Source organism: Barbatula barbatula (genome assembly GCF_947034865.1).
Source record: "Barbatula barbatula genome assembly, chromosome: 14".
NCBI classification, from domain to species: Eukaryota; Metazoa; Chordata; class Actinopteri; order Cypriniformes; family Nemacheilidae; genus Barbatula; species Barbatula barbatula.
Genome location: NC_136777.1, coordinates 16638952 through 16656498, shown reverse-complemented (window position 1 = coordinate 16656498; position 17547 = coordinate 16638952). Strand labels below are relative to the sequence as shown.

Here is a 17547-nt window from a genome sequence, read left to right as displayed (position 1 = left end):
TTTGGTAACAGAACAGCACAGCCCCCCATCCAGTTCTATTGTAACCAACGCAAGTGAATGGGGGGCTGTTAACAACATTCATAAAAATATCTACTTTTTTTGTTAAATGATGATTTTAGTCTTAAGTAGTAACTGATGCTTTTGAAGGTGAACCAAGTTCTAAGTTTGTTAGTCTGCTCACGCAGCTAAAAGCTAAATCGCATCTGCAGGTTGTCTCCATGAAGCCCTCCGTCAATCTCTCTGATGTTAGTACAGTTTGCTTAGGTCAAGTCGTAAGTAGGTAATCCAGGTTAAAAGGTCCAAACGTGTTCCCCATCACTCCTGTATACGCGCACGAGCCGGCCGAGCGGCGGACAGCCTGTCACTTCCACCCACCCACGCTCCATCTGTACATTCTGCAGGACTCTGGCAAGCCCGGCCATTCAGTCCTGTCCTCTGAACCTCACACATTAACAATAAACACTGCACACTGTCATACAAATACCCCGGTGGACTTTTGTAGGATTGTGAGAAAAGACATGGGCTGAAGGAGTCCTTAATGTTTTACAGAAGCGGCTTTAAACTACATTAATACTATTAAATACATAACATAGTTTATGATCACTTTGTGCCAAATCTGAATCTTAACATAAACCCATTGCCAGTATGTTGTTGGGTAAATACTGTAAGATAAAGGGTAACCATTGTTTTTGTAGTGTTGTCTGGTGCATGTAGTATTCTCTAAACTAAAACTGATGTAAATTGTTGCATTAATGCGTTCACGTTTAATCCTTTGGGATGCTTGATATTGTCTTCAAAGGAAAGTGTTATATCTGCTAAAACCATTAGACATGTGTATTATCAATTAGTTCGGCATGTTTTAGATGTCATTAACAGATGTGGACACTGGGTCCAGTTTTGTCCAGTTCAATGGATGCTATGGGACTGTTCATGTTGATCTAAAGTTTTGAAATATTATTTATCTTTTTGTCTTCACAGCCACTAAAGGTGATGGATTTGCACTTTATTTCCTAGGAGAATGCAACAATGTAAGTATTTATATAAATACACTACCGGTCAAAAGTTTTGGATCACTCACTCATTCTTTATTTATATTTTTTTCACATTTTAGAATAATAGTAAACTCATCAAAACCATGGAATAATACATCTGTAACTGTGCGGGACTATGTTGGGACTAAAAAAATCATTCAAGATAAATCAATTTTGTCACCCTTTGACTAGAATGTGCTAAATCGTTCATTTTACAAGCCAGCTTCTTGACCCAAATGTTATATTTTTGATTCTTTAATGTACCTACCCGCAAAGCTACACAACAAATAAAATCCAAATATACTGCATATACATATATATATATATATATATATATATATATATATATATATATATATATAGCAAACCCTTATTCTATCATATATTTTATTTGATTCAATTTATTGTCATTACACACATACAAGTACAGTGCAAAGAAATGTATTAAAGTTACTAATAAAGTGACCAATCAGGACAATTTTTCTTAAATCTCATGCTGTTTTTGTTGTTTCTATCTTTGGCAGAGTTTGTGTTTGTTCACTCCGACGGGGGCAAAAGAGGGGTTTCCTGGGCTCATCCCCTCTGGTCCCATCACGTTTGGGACCACCATCGCTGCTCACGTTGCAAAGACACGCAATACACTACTTGTAGAGGACATTATGGGGGTGAGCCACATGCAGAGCTAACTGCAGTCCAACATCCTCCTCACATTTCATCTCCAATGAAAATTGCATTCACTAGAAGGTATTCTAAAGCATACACAAGATAAAAAGCGGCAGGTTTAAAATGATGTTAAACACAGGCAAATCTCTTTCTTTACTTTTGACTCGAAAACCGATAGTTATTGGGTCATTCCCCTCGAGGCAACTTTCCCATGTGGCAACTGTGTCACACCTATATCTATTTTTGTTAAAAGTCCATCTATGACCCCTAATGTGTTCATGAAATGTTTTGTGTGTGTACTGTATGCGGTTCCTGCAGGATGAGAGGTTTCCTCACGGCACAGGGCAGGACTCAGGGATCCATGTTCATTCTGTTTTGTGTCTACCCATCCTCACGGCCATCGGAGACCTCATCGCCATCCTGGAGCTGCACCGCCACCGGGGCAGAGAGCCCTTCAACCTCAGTCACCAGGAGGTACTCGGGGAGGGCCATACGCCTCTGCTCTTAGTTCTTTTAGTCCAGCTGTAGTTTATCCTCAAGACTATTCAAGGAATGTTTTCAGTTATTTTCAACGCAAAGTCCATGATCAGCATTTCCTCTGTACAGGTTGTATCTGAAGACATGTACATACAGTGTAAGCATGTGTTTTGCTGTCGGATGCCTTTGGCTGTCCAGCAATCACAACATAAATCACATTGGTCTATATGTTGCTAAACTTTTAGAAAGTCTTGTGACGATAAGTCAAATGCCAGTCAGACGGAAATGTGAATCATTTTTAAGTTAAACATTAGTATTAATAATTATTACTTATAATCAATTTTAAATAGGTACTTTTTATAAAATAAGTACTATTTATAACATTTAAAATACACAGCAAAAGTAATGCTGTGTTCACACCAAATGCGAGCAACTAGTGACACGAAAAACATCACGCGACGGGGGTGTCTTCATGCATCCACACTAGTCAAGCAGTGGGTGTCAATCAGCTCTTCGCGTGAATTTTTTAGGCGCATTTTCAGCAATAACATTTGACTTTGGATGTTATTTACTGGCGCAAAATGCTTAATTCGCGCCTGGTGTGAACACAGCATTAGGGGTCTTATGGAATCACATTTTTTACGAGTGGTCATTTCAATCTGATCTCGACAATTTAAGCAGTACTTTTTAGGTTCGGTTAAATCTAATACAGCTTTTATAACGAAGCTTTTTACATATAATGGGCAGGTTCCACTTTTTGTATTGTTTTTACGAAATTTAATGTAGCACATTTCTCATTTGTGTGTGCAAACTTTTAGGATGGAGTAAAATTAAATTACATTTCTTTAAATGAAAAAATAACCCAGAATATTCCGTTATGTTCCAAAGTACAGAAACCTACGGAGCCCCTTTAGGGAAGGAAGAGAAAAATATTTTTAAAATCTCCCTAATATTATTTTATCTCGCAGAACTTTTCCTTTCCCCCCGAGGAAAATTGCGTTTTATTTTTCTCAAAACGTTTGCGTTCCCCGAGAAACATTGAGCTTTAAAAAGATATTTGCATTATCTTGCAAAACTTTGCAAGTTCGGACAAACACGTCATGTTTAAGGTCCCGCTGGCAGAGTTTGAGACTAGCTTCGTACATAAACATTGGTCTATAGTCGCAGATTGCCAGACCAATAACTTGTGAGCTATGTCACGTAAATGAGCTTCAACTTAATTTTCCTATTGATCTCAGGCAGCAGCCGGCTGAGACGAGACCAAAGGGATCATCTGCATCATCTACCCGAAGATCATTAGGCTACTAAAAATAGTCATTAACTTCAGTGCTACATAGTGTAATATAACTAAAACCAGTTTAAATTCAGCAGGAGAGAATTCATGTCTAAGTGAATTTGGTGACACTGCAGTGTGTAACATTAAAGTTATTGGTCCGGGAATCTACTATGAACCGCTCCATTGTATTAATATACGGTGCAGAACAACAAGACGTGTTTGGTCGAAAGCACAGAATGTTTAGCGAGATAACGCAAATATGTTTGCGAGACAACACAAAATTTGTGAGTGAATGCACAGGTTTTGCGTGGGAGCGCAATGTTTCTCAGGGGAACGCAAACGTTTTCCAAGGTAACGCAAAAGCTTTAAAAACTATTTTTGTCTTACCTTTCTCTTACAATGTCCCTAAAAGGGCTCCGTAGAATCCTATCTTTGCAAGCAAGGTTATTTAGATAACATGATATTGTTCGTATAATCATTCATAGGTATAATACTCAAGGGACACTTGCGGCATCTTTGGCTAACCGTACCCTGTGTTTCAGGTTGCAACGGCAAATTTGGCCTGGGCGTCTGTAGCCATACATCAGGTTCAGGTGAGCACATTTGAGAATAACTGTTAAAACTTGCCGGTCGGGGTCGGCGTTGCATAAGCTGTTTGATTTGGTTGTGTTTTGATTCCTGTAATCCACTGTGTACATGGATCACAGGGCTGTCGGTGGGCCCAGTGTAAGCAACCAGACCACACGTTCAACACACCTGTGTCTCACGAGATGCAATTAATGACAGTGGAGGCTTGTTTGCATGTGAACAGTCGCCGGCTGTGAGTGACACACACTGGGGTTGATGTACCTGTGCGTCACAGGGTTCTCTGGGAGAAACTCCCTCGGCGGGACCAAAAGCAGAGTTTGCAGACCATCAGAACGTATTGTCAAAGAGTATAGATGACACAGAATATATGATTTTTTGATGTTAACTAGGGATTGTTCAGTAAATGTGTTTGTGAATGGAATGTGAATGTTTGACATCACCTAAAACTTTACAGAAGTAAAGTGTGGTTGTAGAATGTGATCGCCTTTCTCATGAATAAGCAAACTCATTGTGTACAACATTGGATTAACAGAAGTGACGATCATTTGTTGTTTTTAGCTGCATTGTGAAAGTGGACGGTCTTACTCAAACTTTCTGTTCCTTTTCTCAGGTCTGCAGAGGTCTTGCCAAACAGACAGAACTCAATGATTTTCTTCTAGATGTGTCAAAGTGAGTCTATGTCTAATGTACACTACCTTACAGTACATAATGTTGAGGGTCACTTGATCAGAGCATGTGAACGAAAGTGTTGCGGGGAGCGGTGCATTAATATTTCTTGGGGAGCAGAGAGCGCCTTTCTGAAAATTCGCCCAATACGCTCAACGTCGCTCACTAAGGCCTGAAGCCTGCGAATTGAGATGCAGTTACTTTGTCCAAGTTTAAGTTTCTTACTGTATTTTATAAAATGTAAAGATTGAAATTTCATGTGTTTTGGTCTAGTTGTTCTTTACAAAGCGTTTTTTTATTATGGCCTGTAATAATAAAGGTGTTCATTGTCTTTTGTGTGTGTTTTTTAAAAATGTTCTATTTCACAACAATGGCAGCTATATGTTGTATGTTGGAAATAAAGTAACGTAATGGTTTATCGGTGAGCGAAATATTGTCACAATCTCTGCACTTGATTGAAATGTTTCTTAACACATTTTCAGTCTGAGAGTATGCTGCATTTTTTATAATTATTTTGATAGAGACAAAATATAACTCTGCCAAAAAAAAAATTCCAAGAAAAAAAATTATAACTATATTACATTTTTGGTTTTTCTCTCAACATAATTCCTATAGATATTACATTTGTAGTTTGATGAGTTTACTCTTTTTCTAAGTGAGTAAGTGACTTTGAACGGTAGTGTACAGTATATATGGCCATTGTCTTCTTTATATTCTTGAAATATCTTTCTTATAAAAAGCTAATAACATTTAGTGCAATGGCAATAAACTGTCCTTAATAAATTAAACACTGTTAAGGTGGATGTGTCTTGTTTAAAACATCCGTAACACATTTGGATTTGCATTACTCTGTGAAATTTGGTCAAATATAGAAGCTAAAAAATGAACAAATATCTCTCTAAAGTGAATCACTCTTTTATAGAAATATGAATCCATTATTTATTTTTTAATTGACGATTACTGTGCATGTCTGAGTTATGTTTACATGTGGTCTCAGATATACAGAATACGTGCATAAAGTCGTGCTTTAAAGGACATCCATTCATATCGCAAAAGCTGTTCGGCAACGGTGGTAAAAAACAAAAATGTGAAATTTATTAGGATGAAATATTTGATAAACATTTTTAAGAACATATTTGTCTAGACGTTTAGTATGACAGATGTTTTTCATTTCTTACAGAACGTACTTTGACAACATAGTGGCAATAGATTCTCTACTTGAACATATCATGGTGAGTATGTTTCCATTTCTCAGCAACGTCACATGCTCGCTCATGAGCACAAACATGCTGTTCTTCTGTCGCTCATCTGTGTCGCCATCAACGCCGAGGAAATTTGAGCAATGAAAGGCCTTCTCTTATTTGTTTGCCATGTTCTGTGATAACCCCCGCTAGACGTTCCTCGACCCCGCAGCCTTGGGCTTGTTGTTAAATGATCTCCCGCTCACTTGTGCACATGTTTGGTTCTCGAGGTCTCACACAAACGCAAATATTCACACACTCTGTGTATCAGTGTCACCTCTTTCCTGTTGAGCATAGCAGCACAGGAAGTGATGTAAGCAGGTCAGGAAGAGGACAGACTGAATGTCTGATTTTGAGTGATGAGTGCAGAACTTCCAAATCACGTAGCTGAAGAGTTTCTAGTCTGGCGTCTATGTTGGATGCATTAAAAAGCTGTATATGCTGCAACCCATTCATTTTCAAATAATATAGGGAACATTCATGTAATTGTGCTTGAATAAGCATTTCAAAATAAAGATCCAAAGTGACTAGTTATGTCACTAGTTTTTTTTATTACACTTATTTGCACAATAAACGATTTCAAAACAAGAAAGACCTTTTGAGAAAGCTGTCATTTACTACACAAAGTGGAACAATGTTTGTCTATTGTCCAAATCCTCGAAATGGCCAAATATGGTCAAAATAATTGGCTCAGTGGATACTCAAATAGCAATGTTGAGTCAACGTTTAGAATAACCAATTTAACGTCGATTCAACGTGCAACCAATTACCTTTGATATCTGTGTGCGTCTGTATATAAATGTGCCACTTGTATAGTGTTGTTCATCTAATAAAGTGTTGTATCGTGTTGTGAAAAAGTGCTGTCTTGTGTTTCAGATATATGCAAAAGACCTGGTTAATGCGGACAGATGTGCGCTCTTCCAGGTGGATCATAATAACAAAGAGCTGTATTCTGACCTGTTTGATATCGGCGAGGAGAACGAAGGGAAACCTGTCTTTAGGAAAACCAAAGAAATTAGGTCAGCATACAGTTGAATCGAACATCGCTTGATCAGACACCCTTTACCACTTCCAACCATTTATAAAAAGCCAGACCGGACACCGACTGGCTTTTATCCGACTCATATTATAACCATGCCAAGGATCCCCAAATATGCCATCCATTTTTTGGAAAAGAATCATTTAAAATGATAGACAAATAGTACGTGTGATTTTCTAAAGACAGCATATTGTTTGTAGAAATTAAACTGCAATAATCTTCATTAGAACTTTACAACCTTTGCTGTCTTTTGTTTCGCAAAAATTGTTAGAACATTCCGGAGGCCCCCATCTAGACAGTCTGACAGCATGTGTTGAGGAGGTTCAATGTGCTTGATAAATAAACCGAACTTGAACTTGATCGAGGGTTAATAAAATAAATGTTTGACGCCCCCGGAGCACAGTTCAATAACCTTTAACCGCCGTCCACAGGTTTTCCATAGAGAAAGGAATAGCAGGTCAGGTGGCAAGAACGGGAGAAGTTTTGAATATTCCAGATGCCTATGCAGACCCTCGTTTTAACAGGTATCAAAGATTTTCATATACAATCTATAACACCCAAGATTTATTTACAGGTAAAGTGTTCGGCTCAACAAAACACCACCACATTGATAAATTAGCGTTTTTAAAATCATTTATAAACTGGCATTGGTTGGACTAACAGACAGTACAATTTTGTGCTGGACAGTCCATCTGTACCCTTCCTGCAGCCGGGGATTCTGGGATAGACTCCAGCCCTCCCACGACACTGCAGAGGATAAGATGAATGCTGATGGATAGAAATGGCCATGTTGTGTGGTGTTCCTATTAGCACTGATAATAAATAGCACGATGACTGATTGAAGTAGTGTATACACAGTTTTGTACTGCATCACATGATCAACTTGCTCTGCACTATGCAACACAAACTATCTCTCGTTCACAGCCATATTTTCACCCTGAAATCAAAAGATGTACAGGACAATACAAAAGAAAGAAACAGTCCAAAGATCTTTCGTTGGTTTTGGTGTGAATTATGTTCTTGTGAGACTCACTGGCAGATGTGTTTGGTTTGTGATAGGTGTGTTTAACTCAATCATATACAAGCACTATGTGTGTTTTCTGTGTTTGTCTGTTGTCTGTTCCGCTTTTCCACAGAGAAGTTGATCTCTACACTGGCTACACGACACGAAACATCCTGTGCATGCCCATAGTGAGCCACGGGAGTGTGATCGGTGTCGTACAGATGGTGAATAAGCTGGGAGGAAGTGCCTTCACGAAAACCGATGAGAACAACTTTAAGATGTTTGCTGTCTTTTGTGCTTTGGCCTTACACTGTGCAAATGTAAGTGTGCTCAAACTGTAGACAATACCAGATCAGTCGATGCTTAGATTTATTCATGAATATTACACAGTTCTCAAACTTCGGTGCATCTTCATTCCCCTGAATTAGAGAGAATATGAATGATTAAATGGTTTGTGACTGCCAACCCGTAAGCAAAACTTCACACAGTCAGCTTTATTTATATAGCGCTTTTTACAATTTTCATTGTTACAAAGCAGCTGTACAAGAAAACATATTGACTTTAAGCGAAACATATAAGGTTATGCAATTCAAAACACAGGTCAAACATCAGACAGACTATAAATTCCTATATGCAGTGTTAATGAAATAAGACTATTAAATTCAAGCAGCCCCCCCGGCCAGCCAAACAGTGTAAAACAGTATGCAGACGGTGGCGAGGAACCCAAAACTCCATTGGAGGAGGAAAAAAAACCATTAGCATCTTTACTGTTATTTTCACCTGTTTCTCCAGTTTTCATTTTCTGTAAAACACAGACCTATAAATAGCTGATTCATATGTTAATTTCTCTCATTTTTTCTTTCAACTACCAAAAGGATGTTGCATGGATTATTTACCAAGGTGACATGATATTTTGCATAAATATTTTGCATTTGCGGTGTGTGTTTGTTTATAGATGTATCACCGGATAAGACATTCGGAGTGTATTTACCGGGTGACAATGGAAAAGCTTTCTTACCACAGTATCTGCACGTCAGAGGAGTGGAAGACTCTCACACAGCTCTCTCTTCCTTCACCTGTATACAAAGAGATTGAACTGTGAGTTTATCCTCTTATACATCGACACGTACCTTCATCAAACTTACCAGTAGCAGCTAAAATAAAACCACTGATGGTGGTATTGTTTCATAAGGATTCGTATTATGTAATGTTTTCTATTGCATGTTTTTTATCTTATCGCAGGTCTGATCAGGACGTATTCAGCACTTCTAAATAAAGTTTCGAAGCAATGCAGATTTGAATTGCAAACGAATGTTGTCATATTTTGTTTTCAGGTTTCACTTCGACATCGCACCTTTTGAGGAGCTCTGGCCTGCGATCTTTGTGTACATGGTTCACAATTCATGCGGGAAAAGCAGGTAAAAGTGTGTTACAACAAGAAATTGTGTGATATGAGGAAAAATAATAATACTAACACTAAAAATGACCGTGTTGGCCATCATTTTCAGTAATTCATATCAAACATGTTCGCCTCCACGGCCGCTTTATCTTAAAAATACAGGTTCACTGATAGTTATCAAATCAAAAAACTTGCTCATGATGGAGAATTTGTTCTGAGAATTTTACAACAACTGAGAATTTTACAAAATAAATATAATAATGGGTGTCACTTGAGTTTATGCAATGCAATCATTCAGTAATGATTCATTTATCTCTTGAATCTTATCTGTGTCAAAGCTTTGAGCTGGAGAAACTGTGCCGCTTCACTATGTCAGTGCGGAAGAATTACAGACGAGTGCCATATCACAACTGGAAACACGCTTTGACGGTAGCACACTGTATGTATGCCATCCTTCAGAAGACCTCGGGGATCTTCACTGAACTTGAGGTCAGCGGCTCTTCCTGAAGATCTGGGGTTCCTTGCCAGCCGCGTTACCACATTCTTCTGTTTGTCTATGTCTATCAGAGGAAAGGTTTGCTGATCGCCTGCTTATGCCACGACCTGGACCACCGCGGCTACAGTAACAGTTATCTGCAGAAGTTCGATCATCCGCTGGCTGCCCTGTATTCCACGTCCACTATGGAACAGCATCATTTCTCCCAGACTGTGTCCATCCTGCAGGTAAAGCTCACGTAGCTGTACAAGTGCTGAGAGGTCTGAATAACTTCTGTACTATGAATCTATTAGGAACATGCAGAAACCTTAACATTGTCTCTTAGTGCGAGTTGAGCTCCAGTGATCGGTTGGATGAGCCTTCAGCTTTGCTACAGGTGTCCAGCACAGCCTATGCCCCATAAGTGGAGCTTTTGCTTTTTTATTGATCTCTTTTTTCCCATAGCTGGAAGGGCACAATATTTTCTCCAACCTGACTTCCAGTGAGTATGAGCAGGTTCTGGAGATCATCAGGAAGGCCATCATCGCTACGGACCTGGCTCTGTACTTCGGCAATCGCAAGCAACTGGCCGAGCTGCTGGCCACAGGGGCGCTGGACCTGAACAACCGAGCCCACAGGTCCGAAGACCTTCTCTTCCGTCTTCTCACTTTCCCGATAGCGCATGACTCACGCAGAACTTCCTAAGATCTTTTTTCTTCACAGGGACCGTGTGATTGGTCTGATGATGACCGGGTGTGACCTTTGCTCCGTTACCAAACTTTGGCCCGTCACACGACTCACAGCCAATGACATCTATGCTGAGTTTTGGACCGAGGTAAGTGGAAACATTAGCCTGGATCCTTTTAAACGAAATGATGAGACAGTGAAAGTGTTTGTTTGTGGCAGGGGGATGAGATGAAGAAGATTGGAATACAGCCCATCCCTATGATGGACAGAGACAAAAAAGATGAGGTTCCCCAGGGACAGGTAAATGAGAACTCTCTGTCATGACCGATCTCTTTCATCAACACATCTGAACCCAACAGTTATCAGTATCTAGAATTATATGTGTTTATTATGCATTCTTTTTGTTTGCTTTTATTAAATATCTTGTTGAAGTGTGTCATATGTGAGTGCAATATTCTTCTTGCCGTGCATTTTTAGTTTTGCTTCATCCACAAAAGTTGATAAATGGCATATCTTGTAGGATCATTTTGCTGTCTATGTGAATAGACAAAAAGCTTTGCATTGAGAACATACCTAAACATGTTGCCTATGTAGGATGCTCACTAGGTTTTGGTAGAGCAAGTTATGTTTGTGCTGATGTTTTCAGGTGGGGTTTTACAATGCTGTAGCGATTCCCTGTTATACGACCCTATCGGAGCTGTTTCCTCCCTCCAATCCTCTGCTTACAGCCTGCAGGTCGGTCCCATACTCGCAATACTCAAGACAAGCAGTGGTTAACTGCATCAGTGTTTTGTTCCGTAGTATATCATGTCATTTCTAGTGATCGACTAATACGAGTTGTTTATATTAAGAAAGCACTGTGGCCGATTGGCCCATAAGAGGCCCCCTGTAATTCAGCTCCAAATCTCAGGTGAAAGTGTTGACCCCCGCTCAGCAGATTGGTGGAAAACTATTCCGTTTAATATTTTGCCTTTCTTGTGTCTTTCCTGGGAACATTTTGGCTCGGGAAGTTTGATACAGAATGACCCATATGTCAAATAACAATAAGTACTTCATGAATCCAGCACAGCAAAATGACCAGTGTTAAAAAAGATTAAATGAACTCTCACAGTTTATTCATATAATTTTCATACAAATGTTAGTACATTTAAAATAAAACCTTGAAACAACCATTTAACCATCGATTAACACACGAGGCTTCATGTCTTTCTCCCACGATGACCTCATTTTCTGTTTCAATAGAAGTTCCAAAAAACGATTGTCTAGTTTGCGGCAACAGAATCTATGCATCATTTTAACTTTAATACTGTAAGTCTAGACATGCAATGCTATTGTTCCCCATCCAGACATTCAGAACACGACTAAATTGCACTGATTTGTCCACATCGCAAGCTTTTATTATGTAACCTTTGTGGCTATTCTGATATGGCGAGGGTTCCATGTGTTACAACGCCCTCAATGCTCCTAAACCGATGGAGACCTCCCCGGCCTTTGTGACCTTGAACTATTTGGAATGCAAACACAGATGATGGCACTGTTTGAAAAGCACTGCGTCAGCACCAGGTTTTCACACTGGAATCTGTGGGCAGCGGGCCCAGACCTACAGGAGCCCTGGTCATTGTGAGATCAGTGAGGGACCCATAAATGACATGAGCTCCTCTAATTGAAAGGGACCGTCATTTTCACCCTCTCGTATTAGCTTGTGCGTTACATAAACGGGACAAAAAGGGCTGACCCTGCAGTCAGATCGTCCTGACAGTGTGGTCTCTGTAGTGCTGAAGTTACCAATCAACTACATTTTTGTGTTTTCTGGAAACGTCTATAGCTGCGTGTGTGAGTGCGTACACCTGATATAAACCAGAGTTGTGATTATGTCTGCAGGGAAAATCTTTCTCAGTGGGAACGAATTGTGCGAGGAGAGGACGCCTCTGCGTGGGCTTCCGCCGAAGAAGCTGAACTGAGCGAGACCTCGGACAGTGGACCGGTCAAAGTGGACAACTGAATGTGTGTGTTTGTGCCCCACAGCAGCACCTACAGCCTGCCAGACACATTGAACTTCCTGTGAACAGTCCCACTTCCTGTAGAGACGCGAGGAAGTGAAGGGGGCAGGCGAGGACGGATATATTGTGAAAGATTAACAAACACATAATGTTACCTCAGTGGGTGAGGGAGGTGAACGCTCTGAAGACATCAGGGCTGGCTGGGACTCAAATCCACCCTGCGTGGAAAACAGAACGCTTTCGCGTAGGAGGCCGCTTTTGCATCTTTCAATTTAGATGATTCTTTTTCTTTTTGATGAGTTTCTTTGGTCTTGCATTTGAAGAAGCCTTAAAATATGAACCATGATCCAGTCGGGCGACTCTAGTTTCAAACAGTACCTTTGATCCTGCTGTGCTGAAAAAGTTGTACGCTGAGCCATGATATTTTTGGCCGAAAGACAGAAGGAACGTGGAGTCAAGTGTAAGGAGCACGAGGCACGGGAACTCCGTCGCTCTCGTGGTCTGACGGATGGATGTTTTCTATGACACTTTGAGTGAAAATGTTTTGCAGTACTTGAATGAAGAAATACAGCCTATTCTGTGTGGAGTTGAAAACAAGAGACCCCCTGCAGCACATCCATCCAAAGCAAAGAGCTTTTGTGATGGCACGAATTACGTCATCCTGAACCTCGCTGGAGTCACACGCGAGTCACGACTCACGGCCCATCTGCAGCATCTTCCAACCAGATATGAGAGTCAGCTTACCCTGTTTTCTTTTTACTCGTATGTGACCTTAAAGGGATAGTTAACCCAATTCTGTCATCATTTACTCGCCCTCTTGAAAATTCTAATTAGTCTGCCTTTCTTTCTTCTGCAGAACACAAAAGAAGATATTTTGAAGAAAAAACGTTGGTCCCCATTCACTTCTGATGTGTGGACACAAAACCAATGCAATAGTTTTCTGTTAACAACATGCTTCAGAATATCCTCTTTCGTGTTCTGCAGAAGAAAGAAAGCCATTAAGGTTTAAAATGTCTCGAGGAGAATAAATTACGACAGAATTTTCATGTTTGGGGTGAACTGTCCCTTTAAACGGTTCATATCATGAGCAATAAACGTCCCTTCATCTTGCGAGATTTGATGTAGCTCGAAAAACATAGTTGTAACTTTGCAAACGTCCTACTAAAAAGAGCGTTTATTGAAATTAAGATGTAAATACGACACAGCAACATCCTCAGCTTTGACGTCAAATGAACGGATTTGAATACATGCAAGCCTGACGAAACATTTACATGTCGATGATATCCATTAAGTGTTTAGAAAAGTTGAAAAGAGGCTGTAGATATCATCAGAATACAACAGCCTGTTTAATTCCCAATGTCAGAGAAAGGTCGAGAACTGTAAATTTACACAAATAACATCATTAGTGGACCCTAGAGGAAGATTAACAAGACCCTTAAAAGGATTGTCAATGAAATGCATAGTAAACATTTTAAACAATACCACACCAGTGATAATACCAGCCGTTATTTTAGCATGTATGCATTTTTCGAATACAATTAAACGACTAACCATGTAATAAAAGTAGTTGCACACAAAACAGATCAGTACTTGATGACGCAAATGTGATATCGTCGTAAAAGGAAATTAAGAAACAATTGGTTATTATATTTTGTACGACAAATCAACTTGAAACGGTTTCAAACTCCTCGCTGTCTCGACTGTAAATTCATTAATAATGATAACACTTGTTTATCACATGAGATGCGTATAAACATTGGTCAAAATACACTGCCTGTCTGAATGACTTCAATTATGTAGCAAATAATCGACTCTTTTGTTAAGCCGCATATAAAATACACTCCTAACCAAGCAGCCTTAGCAACTGTTGTCACCCGCCTGTTGTGTCGTACAAGATTGAGCATTTTTTTTAATGCAAGTTTGTGAACATCCTGCGTGTCTTTGTAGTTTTATATACTGTAACAAATTGAAGAAAGCATCCAAAATCGAAAAAGACTGTTGGGCAGTTATTGTGAGCCTCTTCCAAAGCTTTAAATGAATGATCTTCCCCACCTTTGCTTCTGAATGAAGGTCGTTTAGACAGCAGGTAAGAATAAGATGACATTGACTGTCCTCGGCTGCTTGTGCTTTTCAAGAAATTCTCCAATTTATTCCTACGGCACGTTCTGTATAGTGTGGGCGGGGCTTAGCAAAGGGTCAATGAAAAACGTATCTGACGCTGACAACTGCACACTTTGGACAGTATGATGTATTCCATCAAGATCATACCATGTGTGTGGCTTCAGATCAGGGATGAATTTCAAGTTGCAGTTTCATATATAATTCCTTTGTTTTAAATAACCTGCTATTTTTGTTTGGACCTGTTGGAGTTCCACGCAGTCCCTGTGGACAATGACCGAGCTCTGACTGATGATGGCCTTTCTGTATATATACTGCAGGACTGATGAGTGAATGTAATCAATACTGTCACAAACTGCTTCGAGATGCCTGCTAGTTTTTTAAGTGTACCAAAGGTGTGCACCGTGAGATATGGGAGTCTTATTAATGGCTTCCAATTGTTGCGTGAGCATGCCACATGCGCTGTGTGTATGTGGAGATATATGTAAGCTACATTCTAATGGTGCTATCTTAGGCAGTCATGCACTTTCTGACTGTGTGTGTGTGTGTGCGCGTGTGAGCGTGTGTGTGTGTGTTCGCTCTGGACTAAAACTATCAACTTCACCCACAGAGTCGGTGTCCGGCATCATCCAACCAGTCGTCTTTCCCCTCATATGCACTATGTTTAGAGATTATTATTAATATTATTGCTCCTGTTATATTGTTATTGCCACAGTTATTGATTATTTCCATTGTTATTTTGTTAATTAGAGTTAGATTTTAATTAACTTATATTTTTTATACAAAAGGTTTAGCATTTTGGTTTTGTACAGAACAAATTGTACATTGTGGAATAAAGCGAATGGTAATTTAGAGCCACTGCATACTGTTGCCCGAGATAAATGTCTCAACTCTTAATGTATGAGCAGTAATTACTTTAATAAAGATTTCTGACAAATCTAAGATGTGTGATGTTATGCATGTTTTACATGATGGAAAGTCTTAAAACACGTTAAACACAAGATTCACGGTTTGACTACAGTGAAATCATCTCAACTTCTCATTATTCTACCTACTCATGGTAAGTTGCAGACATTTTTAACACTGTTTGTTTATGTACTTGCTCTTTAACTCATAATTGCAAGCTTTTATTTGTTTATTTTCATTTTACTTTAATTATTCTGAGTGTGCCAAAATATGTTTTGTGTGTAGTTTCTGTAGATTATTATAATATACTTCTGTAGAACTACTGATCCATGCACAGCACAGCACTGCACGCAAACTCCTGTTAAATCCCGTTTGTCTGTCGCCCTCTATTGGTCAGTAACTCATCTTTTTGATTCACTCATTAAGTCTATTTTTTATATTAGAGCGTTAACAAACAATATTGTATTTGTTTATTAACTTTACTGGTATCACCCTATTTTAAAGGATGTTAAAGCATTAGACCAAGTCGTATATTTAAGAAAATATAAGTCCATTCATTTTTCTTTTCTTATTAGAAAAATAATATGTTTGCACAATTCTATGTGGTTACACTTTATATGAAGGAACACAAATTATTGACTGCTTGCTTCTTAAAATGCATATTAGTTTGTTTAAAGCACATATCAGTATGTTTAAAGCACATATTTACACCTTATTTTGCATTACCTTCTACAACCTGTTACCCTACCAATACCTAAACCTAAAACTATCTTAGTAATGAGGCAAAAGTCAAAGTTGATAGTGGTCCATATTCTAAAGTGTGACCTTATATTGTAATTTGCCAAAATCATTTCAAACGTACATGAGCAAAATACTTTTAAAGGTTTAGTTGTGTCATTCAAAACCCGTAGGTTAGTCCAAACCTGTACATTCTTTACAAAACAAGATATTTTGAAGAAGGTTAGTACGTTAACAATATTGGACCTCATTGACCTGCATTGTATGAACTCACAATTCCAGACGGAATCCATCGGAGACCAGTGACCCTCCACAACCGCTCTGCATACACAACCACATTTACAAGATTTGTATTTTCCATTGGTGTTTTGGATGAAAGTGACACACATGAAACTGCTCCTCACTGATTTATCTCTGCAGCACGTGTTGTCTGTAAGACAGGAGTTTTGGCAAACACTGTTGTTAACACGCATCTGACCTTTCAAGTGCACAAGTACGCTACGCTTGCAACGGGTTTCTCGCGAAATAGTATCAAAAGTCAAGGCGGGAAGATTTGAAAATGCAGTGACAGATTTGAGAGGTTGTAGATGGCTATTTGTGGTTGCGATTCAAATCTCAATTCGTCTAAATATGTGCTATGCATAAATATTTGCCAATGTATATAGCAAATGCCAGTTTATTTTTCTGCAACTTCTAATTCAGAAGACAAATTTGTGAGACCTGGTTTGCTACGGCGAACACGTATGTGGAGGTCTCTTGGCTAAACCCCGGATATCCACTCACCTTAGAACCGCCCCGGACAAGCACCTCCTGCAGAATGTAGGCCAGTTGGTTAGCATGTAAAGAAGTGAAAAATACTTGATAATATCCTCTTCTTCTAAAATTGCTGTGATGCTTTGATGTAAGTTTAATAAGTGTTAACCCATCTTTCACTGATCAGACGTCAACCACAGAAATGATTCCCATAGCAGATTTTTTGAAGACTAACTTACCGAGGCAAAGACCCTTCAGTCACATGTCCCCCTTCAACAGTTTTGTAAATGAAATGGGCCTTGGCCACAAACTGATCAAATAAGGGAAAGTGACCCTTTGAAACGCCTTACAAACTAGTGGGTTTACATTCACATCTGTAGACGTTTTTGCCTAATTTATTTTTATAAACCACTACAAAGATTTGTAACTGAGAAAATCTCTGTAAAGTGATTTGAAATGAAGAAACTATTTTGGGTCACTTATTCTT

General features: G+C 39.2%; 1 protein-coding gene across 2 annotated transcripts in view; it reads left to right on the top strand.

The window, feature by feature from the left end:
- pde10a (phosphodiesterase 10A) overlaps positions 1 to 15603 on the top strand; it is a 45201-nt gene extending 29598 nt beyond the window's left edge. For both annotated transcript variants that reach the window (XM_079473593.1, XM_079473592.1), the window contains exons 5-22: positions 979 to 1028; positions 1556 to 1696; positions 2013 to 2168; positions 3990 to 4040; positions 4646 to 4704; positions 5882 to 5933; positions 6819 to 6961; positions 7413 to 7505; positions 8118 to 8304; positions 8940 to 9082; positions 9319 to 9402; positions 9722 to 9872; positions 9951 to 10106; positions 10324 to 10496; positions 10582 to 10693; positions 10765 to 10845; positions 11192 to 11280; positions 12427 to 15603. In XM_079473593.1, coding sequence (XP_079329719.1) covers positions 979 to 1028; positions 1556 to 1696; positions 2013 to 2168; positions 3990 to 4040; positions 4646 to 4704; positions 5882 to 5933; positions 6819 to 6961; positions 7413 to 7505; positions 8118 to 8304; positions 8940 to 9082; positions 9319 to 9402; positions 9722 to 9872; positions 9951 to 10106; positions 10324 to 10496; positions 10582 to 10693; positions 10765 to 10845; positions 11192 to 11280; positions 12427 to 12547 — 2042 coding nt within the window. In that variant the 3' untranslated portion in view covers positions 12548 to 15603. The remainder of the gene's footprint in view (positions 1 to 978; positions 1029 to 1555; positions 1697 to 2012; positions 2169 to 3989; positions 4041 to 4645; positions 4705 to 5881; positions 5934 to 6818; positions 6962 to 7412; positions 7506 to 8117; positions 8305 to 8939; positions 9083 to 9318; positions 9403 to 9721; positions 9873 to 9950; positions 10107 to 10323; positions 10497 to 10581; positions 10694 to 10764; positions 10846 to 11191; positions 11281 to 12426) is intronic.
- The last annotated feature ends 1944 nt before the right edge of the window (positions 15604 to 17547 follow it).